The following is a 21,684-nucleotide window of genomic DNA, read 5'->3' as shown; positions in this document are numbered from 1 at the left end:
ACAACCTCCAAGGACTCCAAAAAGGGTGGGTACTCAGAACTGCTGTTTGGTGCATAAGCGCAAACAGCAGTCAGGACCCATCCCCCCACCCTAAGGCGGAGGGAGGCTACCCTCTCGCCCACCGGGGTAAACCCCAATGTACAGGCACCAAGCCGGGGGGCAATAAGTATTCCCACACCTGCACGGCGCCTCTCACCTTGGGCAACTCCAGAGTGGAAGAGTGTCCAACCCCTCTCGAGAGACTGGTGCCAGAGCCCAAGTTATGTGTGGAGGTGAGCCCGACTATATCTAGTCTGAACTTCCCAGCCTCACACACCAGCTCGGGCTCCTTCCTGCCAGAGAGGTGACATTCAATGTCTCAAGAGCTAGTTTCTGTAGCTGGGGATCGGACCGCCAAGGTCCCTGCTTTTTACCGCCGCCCAGCTCGCACAGCACCCGACCCCTTTGGCCCCTCCCACCAGTGGTGAGCCCATGGGAAGGGGGACCCACGTTGCCTTTTCGGGCTGAGCCCGGCCGGGCCCCATGGGTGCAGGCCCAGCCACCAGGCGCTCGCCATCGAGCCCCACCTCCAGGCCTGGCTCCAGAGGGGGGCCCCGGTGACCAACGTTCAGGCAAGGGAAACTGGAGTCCATATATGTTTTTCATCATAAGGGGTCGTTGAGCCGTGCTTAGTCTGGTCCCTCACCTAGGACCTGTTTGCCATGGGTGACCCTGCTAGGGGCATAAAGCCCAGACAACATAGCTCCTAGGAACATTGGGACATTTTTTTTCTTTTTTAAATATGTTTATTTTGAAAAGATGACAAGTAAATGATACATTTTTTAGAAAAAAATAAATAAATGCGAACCATTCGGGTGATATTCTAAGAAATTACACCAGAATAAAAAATACACCAACAATAAAGCTCTCTTAATATAGTAAATTATTAATACACTGAAATCTTTAAACACTCATTAGCAAAAGCCTGTGACACATCTATGTATTCAAGTTAAAGACAAGTTGTCATTATAGTACATGTATACATTTTTTGTGATTAAAAAAAAAAAATACATACAATAACATTTACAATTAGCGTCCGCTGATAGTGTAGTGGTACACACGCCTGAGTTGCGTGCGGGCAGCGTGGGATCGATTCCCGCTCAGTGACAGTGTCTATGTGTGACCTGCGACTGGCTGGCGACCAGTTCGGGGTGTAGTCTGCCTTCGCCCATTGACGGCTGGGATAGGCTCCAGCAACTTCCCGCGACCCTATATAGGATAAGCGGTTTGGAAGATGACATGACATGACATTTACAATTATTGCCAACTATATTAAAACGATTTTTATAATGAAATACTGTATTTCTTTAAAGTCTTTATGAAATTATTTACACTTTTTAGGCATTGAAATCTTTGAATGTTCAACAGCATATTGTAACGAATTGGGTTATCTGTGTTGTGGTCGGATTTGTGTGTTGCTGAGTTGTGATGTTTCCGAGGTTCATGAATGCATCGTACGGCAAGCGAGAGGAGCATCGGAGAACGAAGAAGAGCGTGAGCACTTGTACGTGGATTAATTAAAAATGTGATAATTAAACTTACTACGTCTGACGGCGTGTTCCGGGAAAACGCTACAACATGATATCCATCCATCCATCCATCCATTATCTCCCGCTTATCCGAAGTCGGGTCGCGGAGGCAGCAGCTTCAGCAGGGAAGCCCAGACTTCCCTCTCCCCAGCAACATCCTCCAGCTCTTCCGGAAGGATCCCAAGGCGTTCCCAGGCAAGCCGGGAGACATAGTCTGGGTCGTCCTCGGGGTCTCCTGCCGGTGGGACATGCCTGGAACACCTCACCAGGGAGGCGTCCAGGAGACATCCTAATCAGATGCCCGAGCCACCTCAACTGGCTCCTCTCGACGCGGAGGAGCAGCGGCTCGACTCTGAGTCCCTCCCGGATGGCCGAACTTCTCACCCTATCTCTAAGGGAGAGCCCGGACACCCTGCGAAGGAAACCCATTTCGGCCGCTTGTATCCGAGATCTTGTTCTTTCGGTCATGACCCACAGCTCATGACCATAGGTGAGAGTAGGAACGTAGATCGACCGGTAAATTGAGAGCTTCGCCTTTCGGCTAAGCTCCTTCTTCACCACGACAGACCGATACAGGGTCCGCATCACAGCAGACGCTGCACCGATCCGCCTGTCGATCTCCCGTTCCATCTTACCCTCACTCGTGAACAAGACCCCAAGATACTTGAACTCCTCCACTTGGGGCAGAATCTCATCCCCGACCCGGAGAGGGCTCGCCACCCTTTTCCGACTGAGGACCATGGTCTCAGATTTGGAGGTGCTGATCTTCATTCCGACCGTTTCACACTCGGCTGCGAACCGCTCCAGCGAGAGTTGGAGATCGCGGCTTGAAGAAGCCAACAGTACCACATCATCTGCAAAAAGCAGAGATGCAATACTGAGGCCACCAAACCGGACCCCCTCGACACCTCGGCTGCGCCTAGAAATTCTGTCCATAAAGGTTATGAACAGAATCGGTGACAAAGGGCAGCCTTGGCGGAGTCCAACCCCCACAGGAAACGAATCCGACTTACTGCCGGCAATTCGGACCAAACTCTGGCATCGGTGGTACAGGGACCGGACAGCCCTTATCAGGTGGCTCGGTACCCCGTACTCCCGAAGCACCCCCCACAGAACTCCCCGAGGGACACGGCCGAGGGACACGGCCTTCTCCAAGTCCACAAAACACATGTAGACCGGTTGGGCAAACTCCCATGCACCCTCGAGGACCCTGCTGAGGGTGTAGAGCTGGTCCACTGTTCCACGGCCAGGACGAAAACCACATTGCTCCTCCTGAATCCAGGATTCGACCTTCCGACGGACCCTCCTCTCCAGCACCCCTGAATAGACCTTGCCGGGGAGGCTGAGGAGTGTGGTCCCTCTGTAATTGGAGCACACCCTCCGGTCCCCCTTCTCAAAAAGGGGGACCACCACCCCGGTCTGCCAATCCAGAGGCACTGTCCCCGATGTCCACGCGATGTTGAAGAGACGTGTCAACCATGACAGCCCCTCAACATCCAGAGCCTTTATGAACTCCGGGCGGATCTCATCCACCCCCGGGGCTTTGCCACCGAGGAGCTTTTTGACTACCTCGGTGACTTCAACCCCAGAGATAGGAGAGCCCACCTCAGAGTCTCCAGGCTCTGCTTCCTCAGTGGAAGGCGTGTCGGTGGTATTGAGGAGGTCTTCGAAGTACTCTCTCCACCGACCCACAACGTCCCGAGTTGAGGTCAGCAGCACCCCATCTCCACTATAAACAGTGTTAATGGTGCACTGCTTCCCCTTCCTGAGACGCCGGATGGTGGACCAGAATTTCCTCGAAGCCGTCCGGAAGTCATTTTCCATGGCCTCCCCGAACTCCTCCCACACCCGGGGTTTTGCCTCAGCAACCGCCAGAGCTGCATTCCGCTTGGCCAGCCGGTACCCGTCAGCTGCCTCCGGGGTCCCGCAGGCCAAAAAGGCCCGATAGGACTCCTTCTTCAGCTGGACAGCATCCCTTACCGCTGGTGTCCACCAGCGGGTTCGGGGATTGCCGCCACGACAGGCACCGACCACCTTGCGGCCACAGCTCCGATCGGCCGCCTCAACAATGGAGGCACGAAACATGGTCCACTCGGACTCGATGTCCCCCGCCTCCACCGGGACGTGGGAAAAGTTCTGCCGGAGGTGCGAGTTGAAACTCCTTCTGACAGGGGATTCTGCCAGACGTTCCCAGCAAACCCTCACAATACGTTTGGGTCTGCCAGGTCGGACCGGCATCTTCCCCCACCATCGGAGCCAACTCACCACCAGATGGTGATCAGTTGACAGCTCCGCCCCTCTCTTCACCCGAGTGTCCAAAACATGCGGCCGCAAGTCCGATGATACGACTACAAAGTCGATCATCGAACTGCGGCCTAGGGTATCCTGGTGCCAAGTGCACATATGGACACCCTTGTGCTTGAACATGGTGTTCGTTATGGACAATCCGTGATGAGCACAGAAGTCCAGTAACCGAACACCGCTCGGGTTCAGATCGGGGGGGCCGTTCCTCCCAATCACACCTCTCCAGGTCTCACTGTCATCGCCCACGTGAGCATTGAAGTCCCCCAGCAGAACGATGGAGTCCCCAGGTGGAGCGCCCTCCAGCACACCCTCCAAGGACTCCAAAAAGGGTGGGTACTCTGCGCTGCCGTTTGGTGCATAAGCACAAACAACAGTCAGGACCCGTCCGCCCACCCTCAGGCGGAGGGAGGCTACCCTCTCGTCCACCGGGGTAAACCCCAATGTACAGGCGCCAAGCCGGGGGGCAATAAGTATGCCCACACCTGCTCGGCGCCTCTCACCCTGGGCAACTCCAGAGTGGAAGAGTGTCCAACCCCTCTCGAGAGGACTGGGACCAGAACCCAAGCTGTGCGTGGAGGTGAGCCCGACTATATCTAATCGGAACCTCTCAGCCTCACACACCAGCTCAGGCTCCTTCCCTGCCAGAGAGGTGACATTCCATGTCCCAAGAGCTAGTTTTTGCTGCCGGGGATCGGACCGCCAAGGTCCCCGTCTTCCGCCGCCGCCCAGCTCACATGGCACCCGACCCCTTTGGCCCCTCCCACCAGTGGTGAGCCCATGGGAAGGGGGACCCACGTGTCCTTTTCGGGCTGAGCCCGGCCGGGCCCCATGGGTGCAGGCCCGGCCACCAGGCGCTCGCCATCGAGCCCCACCTCCAGGCCTGGCTCCAGAAGGGGGCCCCGGTGACCCGCGTCCGGGCGAGGGAAAACGTGGTCCGTTAATTTTACTCATCATAAGGGGTCATTTTGAGCCGTGCTTAGTCTGGTCCCTCACCTAGGACCTGTTTGCCATGGGTGACCCTACCAGGGGCATAAAGCCCCAGACAACGTAGCTCCTAGGATCATTGGGGCGCGCAAACCCCTCCACCACGATAGGGTGACGGCTCACGGGGGGACAACATGATAAGTCTTGCTATTTATGTTTGACGTTTTGGGCTAAAAAGACTGCTTGCTTCCTCGTCTAAGAAACATTCACAGTCGAATGATGCCGCAGATATCATGTAACAATGTCGGCACACAACTTTCGGACTTATCCTTCCGCCACCGGCGATGGGGAACAGGAAAGCCAGAATGTTCCCAAACAGGAGACCGCAGTGTACGCGGGGACCTTTGAGCTCTGGCTCTTTCACATTTGCATTTTCAACTTTGAATTCAATATGTAATGAATTTCAAGTTTTCTTGCTTATAGACTAGTCGACTAGTCGCAAATAAAATTTGAGACTAGTCGGCGGGCAAATTAGTCAAAATTCCCATCCCTAATATACATGTATATATGTGTATATATTTGTATATATGTATATATATATATATATACATATATATATATATATATATATATATGTATATATGTATATATATATATCTATATGTATATGTATATGTATATATATGTATATGTATATATATGTATATGTATATATATATGTATATATGTATATATATATATATATATATATATATATGTATATATGTATATATATGTATGTATATATATATATATATATATGTATATATATATGTATATATATATATATATATATATGTATATATATATATATGTGTATATGTATATATACACATATCATATTATATTATATTATATATTAGGTGTGTAACGGTACGCTACATCACATTTGGTTGCAGGTTAGAAAAAAAACGTCACTTCCGTTTGCGTTTCTCCTGCCACGTCAGAGTTTGGACGTGGATGGTATCGATTGCACTTCTGCACTTTCGCCTTCGAATCTACCTCACCTGCGCGTTGCGTTTTTACTCTTTTTAATTTTTGGAGACTATTTTTATCTTATTTTTTAAATTTTTGTTAATCTCTGGGTCGCTTGATCTCGCGGACTAGCATACAGCTAGCGTGAGACGGAAACGGGCTAGCTTGGGGATAGCTTGGAGCTAGTGTATTAAAATGCCTTCAGACGACAGCGACGAACACAATGGCCTGCTGGAGAAGGCAAATAAGACAATCTCTGACCTAAGAAGGGATATTCGTCGTCTCTCAGAGGAGCTCCATGAGAAGGAATCGGTCATCTCTTGCTTCGCGACCCGTTTCCCCGAACTCTCCGCGGTGGTCATGAGAAGGCGCGCTCGTGAAATCCTGTCGGCGACAATGACGGCTGAGGCGGCTGGCCTCTCGGACACGGCGAAGTGGGATCCAATTGCCTGCCCGGGGCCATCCTGCTCGACACCGTTGCAGAGTGACACCTGGGTCAAGGTGGTGTCCCGCGGCCGGAGGGCCGGGGAGCAACCCCACCGCCCCCAACTGGTCCTGGGGAATCGGTTCGCCGCCCTGGCGAGTGAGTCTCCTGTTCCCATCACTGCACTACAGCAGTCGGAGACACCGACTGCTGCGTCCGACGCTGGGGCTGTGCTCCCAGGGGCTCCCTCGGATTCCCCGCCACCCACGGCGACGACCTCGGCCGGGAACCCCATGTTGGGCGGGTCCGCCGGTGACACGGCCGTCCACTCACGCGTCGGGCTGCTCCGGGACGCGGTGTCCCGGTACAAGGGTGGTCGTCATCACCAGCATCATCGGCGACACTCATCGGTGTCATCCACCGTCTTCACTCGGCCTCGGCGGAGCCATCCTGGACAGTGGGGTCGTGAATCTTCCGCCGGTGGTGAGTCCCTTGGCGTTCCCTCCTCACGTCACCCACCGACCACCGTTATAATTGGCGACAGCACCATTAGACGTACTCACTATCCCGGCTGCGTCACCCGCTGTTTTCCCGGAGCGAAAGTCATGGACATAGTTAACATCCTGCCGGGTGTTCTTGACTCTCTGCCATCATCCATTACCCGGCTCATCGTTCACGTTGGGACAAACGAGACAATACGCCGACAGTCTGAGCAGACGAAGAGAGACTTTCACGCCCTCTTTGCCTTGTTAAGAACCTGCGGTCTCTCGGTCTGGGTGAGTGGCATTTTGCCGGCATTGTCTCGCGGAGCCGAGCGCTTCAGCCGCCTTTTAAGCTTGAACACGTGGCTCCTACGCACTTGTGGCCACCTTGACTTTGCTTTTATTGACAACTTTAACCTATTCTGGAATCGCCCGTCTTTTTACCAGCCGGATGGTGTTCATCCGAACTCTCTTGGTAGCAAGATTTTAGCCGCTAACATCCACCATGTCGTAAACAATTCCACTCCCAGCTGACTCTTGTTTACCAATCATATTTCTTCTTCTACTCATAAACGCTGCAATGACAATGTCACTACCATCACTTACAGGCCAATACCAGCTGCTCACAGTACCACCACCCTCACTAGCTCCCCCTGCAGGCCCTCATTATCATTACCACTATCGGACAATTTTCCCATTGAAACCATCACCGGCAGACGCTTCCCTTGCACACACAAACAACGTGGTTTTAACAGTGGTAATCTAGTATATGTTAATACTGCTCATTCGTACCACCATGAGCGCACGTCCAGCACAATAATTAATCTGGCCGTGCTGAACGTGCGCTCCCTTTTAAACAAAACTTTTATCATAAACGACCTGATTTTAGACAATAATTTACATGGTATACTTTTGTCTGAGACATGGCTTGGTACAGATGCTCCAGTTGCTGTCAACGAGGCTTGCCCACCGAATTTTAACTTTTTATTTTCTACAAGGGATGGCAAAAGAGGAGGCGGGACTGCATCAATTTTTATTAATACTCTTTTATCAAAGGAGATCATTTTTAGCAGCTATTTATCGTTTGAACACCATGCCTTTGTTTTTAGCAGTCCCCCTATTCTCTGCATTACCGTCTATAGACCTCCCCATCATTCCACTTCTTTTATTACAGAATTTTCAGAATTCTTATCCATTTTATATTCCAGTTATAACAGGATATTAATAACTGGCGATTTTAATATACACATGGACAACATCTCGGACCCACTATCCAGAGATTTTTCAAACCTTTTAAACTGCTTGGATTTTAAACAGCACGTCTTGCAGCCAACTCACAACAGAGGGCACACCCTGGATTTGGTTATAACCTATGGCTTGTCTGCTGGTGTGTCCTCTGTTGTTGACTTGGCAGTGTCAGACCACTACTGTGTCTATTTTAACATCGCCAGTTTTAACCATCTAGCAGTCCCGGTCAGAACAGTGAAGAAACGCTACCTATCTTCTGAGGTGGCAGCAAATTTTATCGAGATCTTAAAAAACACTCCTGCTGACATTTTACCTGCACCCTGTGATCTTATTGTTGACAATTTTAACCTACATCTTAAATCATCATTAGATTCAGTAGCTCCACTTTTAATTAAAACAACAAAAACAAAGACTGTACCCCCGTGGAGAAACAATGCTATCAAAATATCAAAGAGAAAATGCAGGAGTGCAGAGAGGAGGTGGAGAAAAAGTAAACTTACAGTACACTATGAAATTTTATGCGAACAACTGAAATCTTACAATAAAACAGTAAAACTGGCAAGATCTTCCTATTTCTCAAACATCATTACAGTCAATAAAAACAACCCCAGGGTTCTCTTCTCCACCTTTGAACTTTTAACTAGTTCTGATTTTAATAAGTCCCCACAGAGACCAACAGATGCTCTCTGTGAGGACTTTGCAGACCACTTCAGAAGTAAAATCGATGACATAAGATCTAGTCTTTTAGCCCGTCAAAACACAAGTTTTAATAAACCCGGACAATCATATTTACATGAGGAAACACTGGAAAGTTTTGCCCTGGTTGATGCAAGGACACTTGTTCGAGTTTTCTCCCAGGTAAACCCAACAACCTGCCTTTTGGATCCAATTCCCACATTTCTTTTTAAGACATTTTATGGATTTTTTGAAGAACAAATTTTAAATATAGTCAATTGCTCTCTTCAGACGGGCGTCTTCCCCGCTGCCTTTAAAACGGCGGTGGTGAAGCCCCTTCTGAAGAAAAGCGGTTCTGACCCGAGCGTTTTTAATAACTACGGACCCGTATCCAACTTACCGTTTTTAAGTAAGATTTTAGAAAAACTGGTTTTCATCCAGTTGAATCATTTTTTAAATACAAATAATATTTTGGAGAAATATCAATCTGGTTTTAGGATGAACCACAGTACGGAGACTGCTCTTTTAAGGATTTTAAATGATATTAGGTGCACTGCAGACGTGAGAAAACTCACAGTCTTGGTGCTACTGGATCTAAGCACTGCTTTTGATACAGTAGATCACCAAATTTTATTAAATAGACTTAAAAATCTAGTGGGCATCTCTGGTACTGTTTTTGACTGTTTTTATTCCTATCTCACAGACCGATATTTCTTTGTAAGTATGGATACTTGTTCCTCCAAAACCCATGAAATTAAATGTGGGGTTCCCCAAGGTTCGATTTTAGGCCCCCTACTTTTTAATCTTTATATGCTTCCCCTCGGGGATGTCATCAGGGGACACGGCATCAGCTTTCACAGCTATGCTGATGACACGCAGCTGTATATTGCCGTGTCTCCTGATGACACAGGACCCATTGATACCCTTTTAAATTGCATTTTAGATATCAAGTCATGGATGGCAGATAATTTCCTACAGCTCAATGAGGACAAGACTGAGGTTTTAGTTATCGGTCCCGAAGGTCAGAGAGAGAAGCTTTTACCAAAACTACACATTTTTAATCCCTCACACTGTGTGAAGAACCTTGGCGTCATTTTTGACTCTGAGCTCAGTTTTATTCCTCATATTAAAAATGTAACCAAGATTGGTTTTTATCACCTTAAGAATATCGCCAGAGTCCGCCCGTTTCTCTCTCAGGCTAACACGGAAGTGCTGATGCATGCCTTTATTTCCTGTCGTTTAGATTACTGTAATGCCCTGCTCTCTGGCCTCCCGAAAAAGAGCATTTCACCACTGCAACTACTGCAGAATTCAGCCGCTCGGGTGCTGACGAGAACCAGAGGGCGGGAGCACATTACGCCAGTTTTGAAATTGCTGCATTGGCTCCCTGTGTGTTTCAGGATCGATTTTAAAGTACTTTTATTAGTTTATAAATGTGTTAATGGTCTTGGGCCATCTTATTTATCTGATTTGCTTTTATAATACCAGCCCTCGCGGATCCTGAGGTCCTCTGGCGCCGGCCTTTTATTTATTCCAAGGGTGAGGACCAAAATGCATGGCGAGGCTGCATTCAGCCATTTTGGTCCTCACCTTTGGAATAGCCTGCCAGAGGATGTCAGGTCTGCAGAGACTGTTGATATTTTTAAGAGGAAGCTCAAGACACACCTTTTTAGTTTGGCTTTCGACAACTTTTAAATAATTTATCTTTTCTTTTGATTGAAGATAATTCTATGTTTTGCTTTGAATGTTTTAAAGCACTTTGAGTTGCATTTTTATGTATGAAAAGTGCTATATAAATAAAATGTGATTGATTTATTGATTTCGGTTCGGTTTCTTGGAAACTTCGGCTCTGTATATTTTCGATACAAAAAAATGTTTGTTTTTTTTTAAATATATGTATAAATTGTATATTTTGAAAAGATGACAGGTAAATGGTGCATTTTTTAGACAAAATAAATAAAAGCGAAGCATTCGGATGATATTCTAAGAAATTACACCAGAATAAAAAAATACACTAACTATTAAAACACTGAAATCTTTAAACACTCAGCAGCAACAGCCTATGACACATCTAAGTATTCAAGTTAAAGACAAGTTGTCATTACAGTACATGTATATACTTTTTGTGATGAAAAAAATTACAAACAATAACACTTACAACTATTGCTAACTATATTGGAAGTCTTTATAATGAAATACTGTATTTCTTTAAAGTCTTTATGAAATTATTTACACTTTTTAGGCATTGAAATCTTTGAATGTTCAACAGCATATTGTAACGAATTGGGTTATCTGTGTTGTGGTGGGATTTGTGTTTTGCTGAGTTGTGATGTTTCCAAGGTTCATGATTGCATCGTACTGCTAGCGAGAGGAGCAGCGGAGAACGAAGCCGTTTTAAGTGCGTTATCTTAGATGTGCTACCTGCAACATAACCGCCAATCTCATGTCGCAATGTCGGCAAGACTTATCAACGTACCTTTCCCCGTCTGCAATTTTTAACAGGAAAGCCGGAATGTTCCCAAACAGGAGACTGCAGTGTACGGGGTGACTTCGAGGTCTGGCTTGTTTGCGTATGCCATAATAATGCCATTTACCCATGAATTTATGATTTATCACGGCTTTTGGCGTACTGGCTCCTCTTTTGTGCCGCCACTGTCCTCTCCCACGAGCAACAGTCAATAGCGTCCGTGCGTAAGCATGCGCTAATAATAAAAACTGATCAGAAACGGTACGCAAGTTCATAGGCACAAATAACCTTCAGGACCCATCCCCCTACCCTAAGGCGCAGGGAGGCTACCCTCTCATCCACCGGGGTGAACCACAATGTACAGGCGCCATGCCGGGGGGCAATAAGTACAGTATACCCGCACCTGCTCGGCGCCTCTCACCTTAGGCAACTCCAGAGTGGAAGATTATGTTGGCGAAGTTCCACCTCTGCATTCATGATAATCCAATCACAAATTGGCGTTGCGTGTGTGATGTCTGAATATCATTTCATTTTTGTAGCCCCCCCGAAAAAATTGTTTGTAGTACTTATGAAAATGTAACATCCTTATGAATTAAAACCCTTTGCAAGTCTGTCAGCCCACGGGTGGGTCGGCCTTCTTTTATGTATTCAAGCTTCCATAATTCAGTGCCAGTAGCACTTAAAAAGATTATGACAGTTGAGGAGAATAATTCAAAGTATTATCTTCAAAAGGAGACCAAAACTATGCCGATACTCTAAATGGTTCAGGTACAGCATCAAATTTACTTTGGTGCACCTTTTGTTCAGGTAAAACTGCCAGGTGGAATTGCAACGGGCTACGAAAACGAATGGTTAATGTCGGTGTAATCACGTCATATTGGCTTCCCTCCCTGCATTTTATCGCGGCAGAATTTCCACCTACAGTACGTAGGATACATTCACCCAGTCACAGATGTCAGAAGTGACTGCGTTTAATGAATGCGGAAACCCGCCCCATCTTGACAGACAGATGAACTTTTCCCAAAGATGTCAATAAAGTGCTAAACAATCAGAATGGCCCTTAAAAAAAGGGGAACAGCTAAACGAACGTTAATGGAAGCGCTTGTCGTACAGGAGCAGAAATATCTGTGCTCTTCCTCTCACGTTTTGTAAACAGGCTACATTTGTCACGTCATTTTCGACAACCCTTTACAGGGTCGCGGGGGTGCTGCAGCCTATCCCAGCCGACTTGGAACGTAAGGCAGACTACATACACCCTGAACTGTACATTCAAATGTAGTTGCAAATATGTTGAAACGTACTTACAAGTACTCACTTTCCAAAATCATAAAAAGTTTCCTATTCATTACTATGGTTATAGCACTTGCCATCTTCACCATCACTAGTTTTGCTGTGTGGTGGCACAAATACAAAAAGTGAAAGAAAAAGCAAAACTTGTATAAGTAATTCTTTTCTGAAGTCTCATACTGTTTGACCTCCAAGTTATTTCAGGCTTTTTTTAATAAACATTTAACTTTTAAGGGATGTTATACTTGTGATGTTCCAATTGGTAAATTTCATGATAGTGTTCAGTTTACCTGACTTTTTTTTTGGTCTGTCAATGTGAGCTTCAATTACAATGCATTGTTCTATGATGAGACTTTGGAACAGGAAATGTGTTTCACAGCTGTTTCCAGAACCCCTTCTCCTCCACTGAAAGGAAATGAAACACACAGATGCGAATCATGTGATTATGAAGCATCCATTGCAGTATAAAGGAAGACTAGAGCTGGGGAGCCTGTATATGCAAATGTGCAGTGTTGTGCAAATGACTTACTTTGTAAATAAAAAAATAATAATAATAATAATAATTAGTTGTAGTTATTAAACTACTTACTGAATTACTCGTGAGGATAAGTTGTTTAGAGAATGATTGAATGAAATATGTATATGTAATAAAACCTTCAAATATGTCAAAGCATTCTCATTTTTAAGGGGTTTCACAGGCTAGTTGCATAGCGGAGAACAGCATTGGTGGTTACCCGTACTTTATTACTATAATTGTTAGACTTTTAACCACAACTGGCAAACATACTGTGGGCACTCATTCAAGCATTTTCCTCACTGCATATTCAACACTAATTGCTTTGAATTGAAGTAGTGTAAAATTTAAAAAAAAAATGTTACACAGATTCCAGGCAATTGGTACATACTCTACTTCCAAGTATTTTCAAACTGAATGTTCTCCAGTTAAAGTGCTCTAAACACTTTGAACTGTGAGTTCGATGAATCAGACTGGTGTGTTAACATTACTGGGACTCACAATGTATGGTACTGAATGGGAGCCACCTGGTGTCCATTTCAGGAAGCAGGTTTAGTGAAAACTCAGAGTCTGCTAACCCTGAAATGGGGCAAACTCAGACTGTTCTGTTTCAAGAAGGGAGGTAACTCAAACTAGAGAAAGTGGGGTAACTCTAGGGTAGCCGGTTTCGGAGAGAGAGGTAACTTAAAGAGGAAATCAACCCAAACATTTTTTTTCCAGAATATGTTCTATGCAGGCATTGGTACATGCTGTCACATTTCACATAAACAGTGGTTCCGCCGTCATTCAAAATGCGAAATCATGAGTACGGCTCGTTGAGTGACCATTTTTTAAAACCATTCAGCGGAAGATACACACATCTACTTTCAGTCAAATGGTGCTGGTTCGATTCCAAGCTAGTACCCCAACACCTTGCAACTGGAGATAGGTGGGAGGCTTGCATCAGGAAAGGCATCCAGTGTGAAAATCATGCAGAAAATGAATGATATGAGTGACTCGCTGTGGCGACCCGTTTTGGGAGAAGCTGGAAGTCATAACTCCTACTTAACAAACTGACTCATAGCGGTGCTGATAAATGTCCTCTCTTTTGTCCGACAGGTTGGTGAAAGATGCCCCCTGGGATGAAGTTCCTGTGGCACACTCTTTGGTTGGGTTTGCCACAGCTTATGACTTCCTGTTTGAATACTTGAACAAGGATCAGCAGGAGCGATTTCTCCAGGTGATCGGCAAGATATCTCATCTTATGTATGAGAAATCCTATAGCCGCGGCTGGGGATTTCAATACCTTCACAACCATCAGCCAACTAATTGTGTGGCTTTGCTCACAGGAAGCCTGGTTTATATGACTCAAGGTCAGTAAGAATGCGTTCATGTGTCTTTTTAGCCTACAGGACGTCATAGTGGCAATGACAAAAAAAAAGTTTTGGGTAGTAGATGAATTTACCTTATTCCTCATATTGCATGAACTGCAGCTTTTCCTCTGAGGTGTATAGCTTGGGCCACATTTACATGATTGCAGCAAGTTTAGTTTGGTGGTGGTAGGTATCGGGCTGAATTATTTCCTCATAACACATGTTATTATAGCATTGGGGTATTTATAGTAATGTACGATATGAAAAATTTCATCTGATAGCGATTAGGGCTGTGTAATTAATCAAAATCCAATTACGATTACACTCCACAATTACAAAATTTGCATAATCGTAAAAAAGATATTATTAATATCCATTTCTATCCAACGCACTATGTTTGTTCACACAAGGAAATCATACTTGAATTTATACATTTGCACCTTTTTAAAAAAAATTATAACTAATTTTATAAATTTTGTTTGGTCCAAAAGGTACTTACTTTTTATTTGCCTTTATCATTTTTTACATTTAAATAGTTTCTTGTTTTGTACCAAAAAATAAATGATCGTTTGAATAATCGTGATTTCAATTTTTAACAAAATAATCAGGATTTTTTTTTTTCAGAATCGAGCAGCCCTAATACCGATAACCGTTATTTTCCTGCTTTGTATGGCCGACCGATATCCATACTGATAGGCGCTCATTTTTTTGTATACCACAAATATATCTGTTGTTGCATCTTAAAGCAGAAGTCAACCCAAACATTTGTTTTTCAAGAATATGTTCTACGCAAGCCCACTGGTTGAAACAGGGCATTTTGATAAATATTGTGTTTGTGGAATAAGTGTTAATCCACTCGTTTTTAGCCATCTGTGGCCATTTTGTCTTCTGTCGACTGAAAATGACATCACAACTGCTCACAACGGCCAATCAGGGCTCAGATTCAGAAAACAGGTCAGCCGTCTAAAAGTGTTCATAATTAAACGATAGTGACTACACGGAAAACGTTGAAATGCACAAACAAGAGATACAGTATGTTATTGGGATCTCACGATATCCAAATGTCACGAAACGATAATATCACGATACGAACCTCACAATATGATAATTATTACGATATTGTGGAGAGGTTGGCGATATACAAAAAAGCTCACAATACCGTATAAAAGCTCACGATATTGTAAAAAATAAAATAAATGGTGGTGGGGGGTGGCCATTTCGCCACTTGCTGTTGACTGAAAATGATATCATAGTTGCTCAGTGATCAGATAATGACCAATCACGGCTCATATATTTTCCGTGTTTTGTCATGTGACATTCACAAGCTGATGCCGTTGCACTGTCAACATTTTCCACATTAAAATATTTCCATAATGCAGAAATTATCATTGTTACTTGACGCCAGCTACACGTTAGCAACAACTACCAACTACCAGAACGTTCCCCCACTTGCTGTTTAATTCCGCATGTGGCGAACGTCTGTTTATTTCTTTTTGGCAGTCTTCCGTTGGCTGGACCAACATGCCCTGCGGGCATTGTCTGGCCCGCGGGGCGCCAGTTGAATAGTCCTGATTCAAGGTCTTGGCGACAAATTCAAAGCAATCAGATTAGCAAGTAAAACCCACCCTCCGCCCGGCCGGATGCCCATTTTTGGGGCGCGGATGGGGGCTGACAAATTTTTAAAAAATGGCTGAACTAAGCATGGCCTTAAGTGGATTTTAGTCCGTCCCACTAATCGGCCCTCATGCGTTTGACATAGTCGCGAGGCGGCCAAATTTCATCTCAGCCTACTCAGTGAAAGGCTTCTTTTTAGGTTTCTTTTTATTCGCGCGTCGGCGCGAGCGACAACTGCCACATTGATTCACGTGACCTACGCATTGTGCTGTTGGCGACAGGTCTGCAACACATGCCACGCACCCATCAGGAATTGTTGCTGCTGTGATCGGTCCATTATGTCACGTGTCGATGACATACAGTTTCCCACACGGAGAGGAGGAGAGAGAGGATGCAGAACGCAGCTCGTTGCTGCTGCAAAGCAAACTAATTTGGCCATAAAATTAAATGCATAGTCTAGTCATCTCGGTCCCTTTATGGTTGTAGCAGGCACGGTATCCATTGTTGTCTTTTTGAAGCGACGCCCCCCAACTTGGAACTCAACTGTTTCAAAACATTGTGTCCCGGAGTATATTAAGCTGCACACAGCACTTAAGTATGACGCTGGCACATCAAGGTGGAGTTCATGCACTTCTTCTGGCGTCTTTCCTACTTCCGGAAATACGCCGTAGCAAACCTGCTGTGTATAGTGGTTTGCTGGAATGCTTTTATTTTGAAGGCCGTGAACGTAGGGAAGTGTGAAAAATGAATAAGTAACTTGTTCAATGCGACTTCTGGCCGTCTATTGGACCCAAATAATTATACAACACGACAAAACCAATCCCGGGGCTCGCAATGGAAGTAAGCACACGCAGTTGGGTAAGTAGTAAAGTACTAGTGGCGCATTTTGAAGCGTGTCCACAGCGGGTTCGAATAGTAAATTAGCCAGCTAATGATCCTTAAAAAGCCTCTGCCGTTAGCATCCCTCCCGCGGCGTCAATCACGGAGGGGAGGGCCGGGGGGGCCGAATGGGGCGGGTGGCTGATCGTTTTTATGAATAAGAGCAGGGGGTCGCGGCCGGAAGGGTACCCAGGTCAAGGGTGGAGGGTTCGTGGCCGGACCGGCAAAAAAGGGTCACGTGCCCAGCTCTGGTGAATAGTGTTAATGGTTGTATGAAACTAGAAGAATGGAAATTACAGTACATCAGTACATACTATTTTATACAAATAGATACAGACAACTCAATTCAAATATGAGCAGGTCTCTCTTCACATTGACAAAAAAAAAAGTACGGCATTGCTCAGTGATCGTTCAAGCAACCATGAAGTGAGGATTCTATAACTTGTCTTCTTATTCAGTATACATCCATTGTCCACCATGTCAAAAATTACGCGCCCTCACGAAGGATCTAAAATAAATCCGTTTTATTTCATTATAAATGCCAAACATGAGGGCACTGTCTTTCTGCAGCCTATTCATAAACTCTGATTGTAGACAATCTGCTCAAAATTATTTTTTATTTTTTATTAATTTGCTGTTGATATTTTTCTCTCCATACAATACAAAGGTGATTATGTGATAAATATGATGAGAAGTTTTTATTATTATCATTATTCCTCTCGAGACCCAGACTGAAAAATGTGTTTTGACACCCATTTGTAGTGCTTTAAATCAAATGAAGAGAATGAATGTCTGACTTTAACATACTGTGCGCATGTCAACATGTTTTCAAGGTTATCTGCAGGAGGCTTACCTGTGGACAAAGCAGGTCTTGTCCATCATGGAGAAATCAATGGTTCTTCTTCAGGACGTCACAGACGGATCCCTGTATGAAGGCGTGGCCTATGGGACTTACACAACACGCTCTCTGTTCCAGTACATGTTTCTGGTACAGCGTCATTTTTCCATAAGCCACTTTGACCACCCCTGGCTCCTAAAACACTTCAATTTCCTCTACAGGACCATCCTTCCTGGTAATTTGCACATCATATCCACCTTAATGCACTTCAAATTTGTTGCCGTTGACTGAAAACATTTCATGCTTGACATAAAAACAAATTAATACACTTTTATTTATAAGTATGTCCAACAGATTAGAAGATTTATTGAACCTGACCCATCCATTTTTCACATGAACCAAAGTACTTGAATGTGTGACTGACAGGTGTGTTTTGTTGCTCACGGTGCCCTATGACACTGATTAATCCAACAATAGATAGTGTTGAATGTTTTCCTTTAGTTCCAGCTCTTCTGGTTTCTCTGTGAACAAGACATGAAAACCAGGGAGCTTTCAGTTGGAGAAAAACAAGCAGTTGTCAACAGAGTCAATTCTTGTCACTAGGAAAGGCAGGCAGCTTGGGGCACCGAAGCCAGACCACTGGTGCCACCTAGTTGTTTACTACAGAATAGTAGCCATAATAACGTTTACTGTTCACCACACCCGTTGTCACGGGTGGACCGTCGGCCGTGACCCCCACTTGAGGCATTGAGCTAAAAAAAAGTAACAATATTTATTTCATCATGGTAGCTATTTATATATACAGTGTATGTATATATATATTAGGGATAGACCGATTATCAGCCGGGCCGATTACCGGCGCCGATATTCTGCGTTTTAACGAATATTGGCATCGGCCTTTTTAAAACATCTGATGGCCGATAATAAATGAATTTAAAACTGTGTTGAAATCAAAACAAAGATATGTGAAAGTAACATTTTCTGTCATTTTGAAATTTTGGAGAACTTCATTTACTGTCGACTATGACCCTGCGTGCTCCCTGAACTTTTTGTTAGAATTTGATAAAGATGTATATTGTCAAACAATTATAGTAATAATAATACAAAAAGCGGCACGGTGGTCGACTGGTTAGCACGTCCGCCTCACAGTTCAGAGGTCGTGGGTTCGATCCCGGCTCCGGCCTCCCTGTGTGGAGTTTGCATGTTCTCCCCGTGCCTGCGTGGGTTTTCTCCGGCTACTCCGGTTTCCTCCCACATTCCAAAAACATGCATGGTAAGTTGATTGGACTCTCTAAATTGCCCCTAGGTGTGATTGTGAGTGCGGATGTTTGTCTCTGTGTGCCCTGCGATTGGCTGGCAACCAATTCAGGGTGTCCCCTGCCTACTGCCCGAAGACAGCTGGGATAGGCTCCAGCACGCCCCGCGACCCTTGTGAGGATAAGCGGTATAGATAATGGATGGATGGATAATACAAAAAAAACCTACATTATGCAAATCTGAAAAAAATGTTCAATAAACATATGCTTAAAGTCGTTTCAACAGTTGAAATTTTTTTAAATTTTTTTAAATTTATTTATTTATTTATTTTCGTACGTCATTGTTTCCGGAAAAATGCGTTTGTGTTGCACACATGTAAACACAAGGGCAGCGTTTTGAGGTTTATCCACCCGGTTGAAAAAAATACCATATTCAGGCCCACAAAACGCTGGCTCTTGTGACTGCGTTTACATACAGTCAGTATTTGGGTTAAGGTAAAAATTCTGGTTTCTGAAACATTCGGGATAACCCGTTTACATGTGCGGACAGTTATTCCCGTATATGCGGTAGTCATGATGAATTGCAATAACCTGATCAAAACAGTGACGTACGGCTAACGTCATGACGCAAATGTCATTTCTGCTTCTTACTTTCTACTGTCAATAAAACCGTTGTTTTCCTCCTTGCTCCAAAAGTGTCTGTTCGTGGCTGAATGTGAGTTTTGCCATGTTTGTTTACCTCTGCTTGTGTATTTTCCGGCGAGTTGCATGCCAGATGCATGGTCTTTTTCACCGTAGAGACTAAAAATAACTGCAAAATTATTGTATTCAAGTTAGGCTCGCCACGGCGCCTACAAGTAATTACTGCACTCCAAAGACCAAGATTCCTTGTTAATAGAACATGCGCACAAACACAAACTAATGTCTCTGAATATGTCCAAATGTTCGTGTTAGAAAATGGGTAACCCATGGGTCTTATTCAGGTATGTAAAAACCAGACTATGAGCATATTCAGGTTTTTAAAAACCTGAATGTTTTTTGGGGGTAAAATATTCGGGTTTTTAAAAAAACTGAATATGAGCATATTTGGCGCATGCACATGTTTACACGGGTTTTGAAAGGGTTATTGACTGCAGGTAAACATAGTACACATATACTGAAACTAGTTTTTGTGCAGATGGGGTCCAAGATTAACATTTACCTGTTTAATTATTTTAGAAAGAATGTGCTCATGCTGTCATATAGGAACAAGTACACGGTCATATGTGAAACAGTGGACTGACAGTCATGGCATGGCCTGGCCTAGTGATCATCATTGAAGAAAAACATTACAGCAACAGCAAACTAAATTCAAAAGTCTACATAAACATTCTGCCAATTTAAAGAATCATGCAACCAAACTGATTGGGTGATCCTTTATCATACAGCCAGATAACGATCTAAAACACACTGCCAACTCACACAAGTAGTGGAAGGTTTTAGCTAGTTGCTGTAAGTCATTCTCCAGACTTCAACCCTATAGAGCATTTTACCTGCTTAGAGGAGACTGAAATGACCGCCAAAAGGGTTTTCAGTGAAAGCATGTAAAAACATCTCAAAAGAAGAATGTAAAGGTTCAGTGATGTCAATGGGTCTCATGCGTGATGCCCTTATTACAAGTAAATTATTAAAATTTTTACAAATAATCCTGAGATTGTGTATCAGATACAGATGTACATACATGACAGGTACATGGAAATGGAAGCTGAAATGTTGATCTCTTGTCTCATATTTGATTTTAAATGTCAAACCCAGTCTCCAGCAAAAAAAAGAAATAGAAAGTGTAAATAGGAAATTGGCCACACTGTACTTTTAGAGGGGAGTGTAAATGGTGACAGCTGAAGTGCTTTCTCTTTGTTTGACTCTGTTTTTTTTTTTTTTTTTTTTTTTTTTTTTTTTTTTTTTTTTTAGGATTTCAGAGAACTGTCGCCATTGCTGATTCCAACTACAACTGGTTTTACGGACCGGAAAGTCAGCTGGTCTTCTTGGACCGTTTTGTAATGCGTAACGGTAGTGGGAACTGGTTGGCCGATCTGATTCATCAAAACAGAGTGACGGATGGCGTTGGACAAGCTGGCAAAGGCCAGCGATGGTGTACTCTCCATACAGAATTCATCTGGTGAGTTTTGGATTATATATGTATGTATGTGAGTGTGTTCATCTTTTAACGAATTGATTGCATATTTGTTCCCTAATTAATCACAATCACATTTTCTACTTTTACTATTTTTGACGAAACTTGTAATGGATATTTACTGGAGTAAATTCTTGGAATTAATGTAAAATTATCAAATACAAAGTATATTTAGATTCGAAGAAGACTGTTCTAATAGCTTTCTTTTATCCTGGAATACAATTCTTCTGTAAAATACAACAGTTGAACAAAACCATCAAAACTGATTCGGCTTTACACACATCTTCCTTAGAGCCTTATACAGTTTAGTTATTATAGCACAAAACTCGCAAACCCAGACATTAAAAACTGCCAATTTTAGCTACTTTAGTTTAATACTACAATTCTTACATTTTATGATTGAAAATGTAGGTAAAGTTTTAAATTAGCTTTTAGTTTGCATCCATAGGCATCTTTGCGGCTCATATAGCACAAATTCAACTTCACACACTATTGCAGCGCATCAACAAGTGGCTCCATGCTGCAAGCTAGTATATTAGCCACAATTAGTCTGTTTAACACGATTTTGGGAACGTTATAGCGGTTGTTTTAAAACCCTTTGCCATTCCCCCTGGCAGCTTTACCTGAACGAAAGTTGCACCAAAGTAAATTTGATGCTGTACTTG

At 44.2% G+C, this 21,684-nt stretch overlaps 1 protein-coding gene and 1 long non-coding RNA gene across 3 annotated transcripts in view; both read left to right on the top strand.

Annotated features, from left to right (window-relative positions):
- The window catches only part of dse (dermatan sulfate epimerase), a 35,900-nt gene that overhangs the window by 8,130 nt on the left and 6,086 nt on the right, over positions 1-21,684 (top strand). For both annotated transcript variants that reach the window (XM_086018511.1, XM_086018512.1), the window contains 3 exons: positions 14,006-14,259; positions 17,586-17,825; positions 20,797-21,004. In XM_086018511.1, the coding sequence (XP_085874637.1) occupies positions 14,006-14,259; positions 17,586-17,825; positions 20,797-21,004 (702 nt within the window). The remainder of the gene's footprint in view (positions 1-14,005; positions 14,260-17,585; positions 17,826-20,796; positions 21,005-21,684) is intronic.
- Positions 8,377-10,459, top strand: LOC147127797 (uncharacterized). The gene is made up of 2 exons (XR_015083804.1): positions 8,377-8,822; positions 9,583-10,459. It is a non-coding gene; the product is annotated as an uncharacterized LOC147127797 (long non-coding RNA).

The sequence above is a fragment of the Filicampus tigris genome, chromosome 20, assembly GCF_054856515.1.
Source record: "Filicampus tigris isolate MCC_2025a chromosome 20, RoL_Ftig_1.0, whole genome shotgun sequence".
NCBI classification, from domain to species: Eukaryota; Metazoa; Chordata; class Actinopteri; order Syngnathiformes; family Syngnathidae; genus Filicampus; species Filicampus tigris.
Note: the sequence above shows the minus strand (reverse complement) of the source record. Positions and strands in the feature narration are given on the sequence as shown.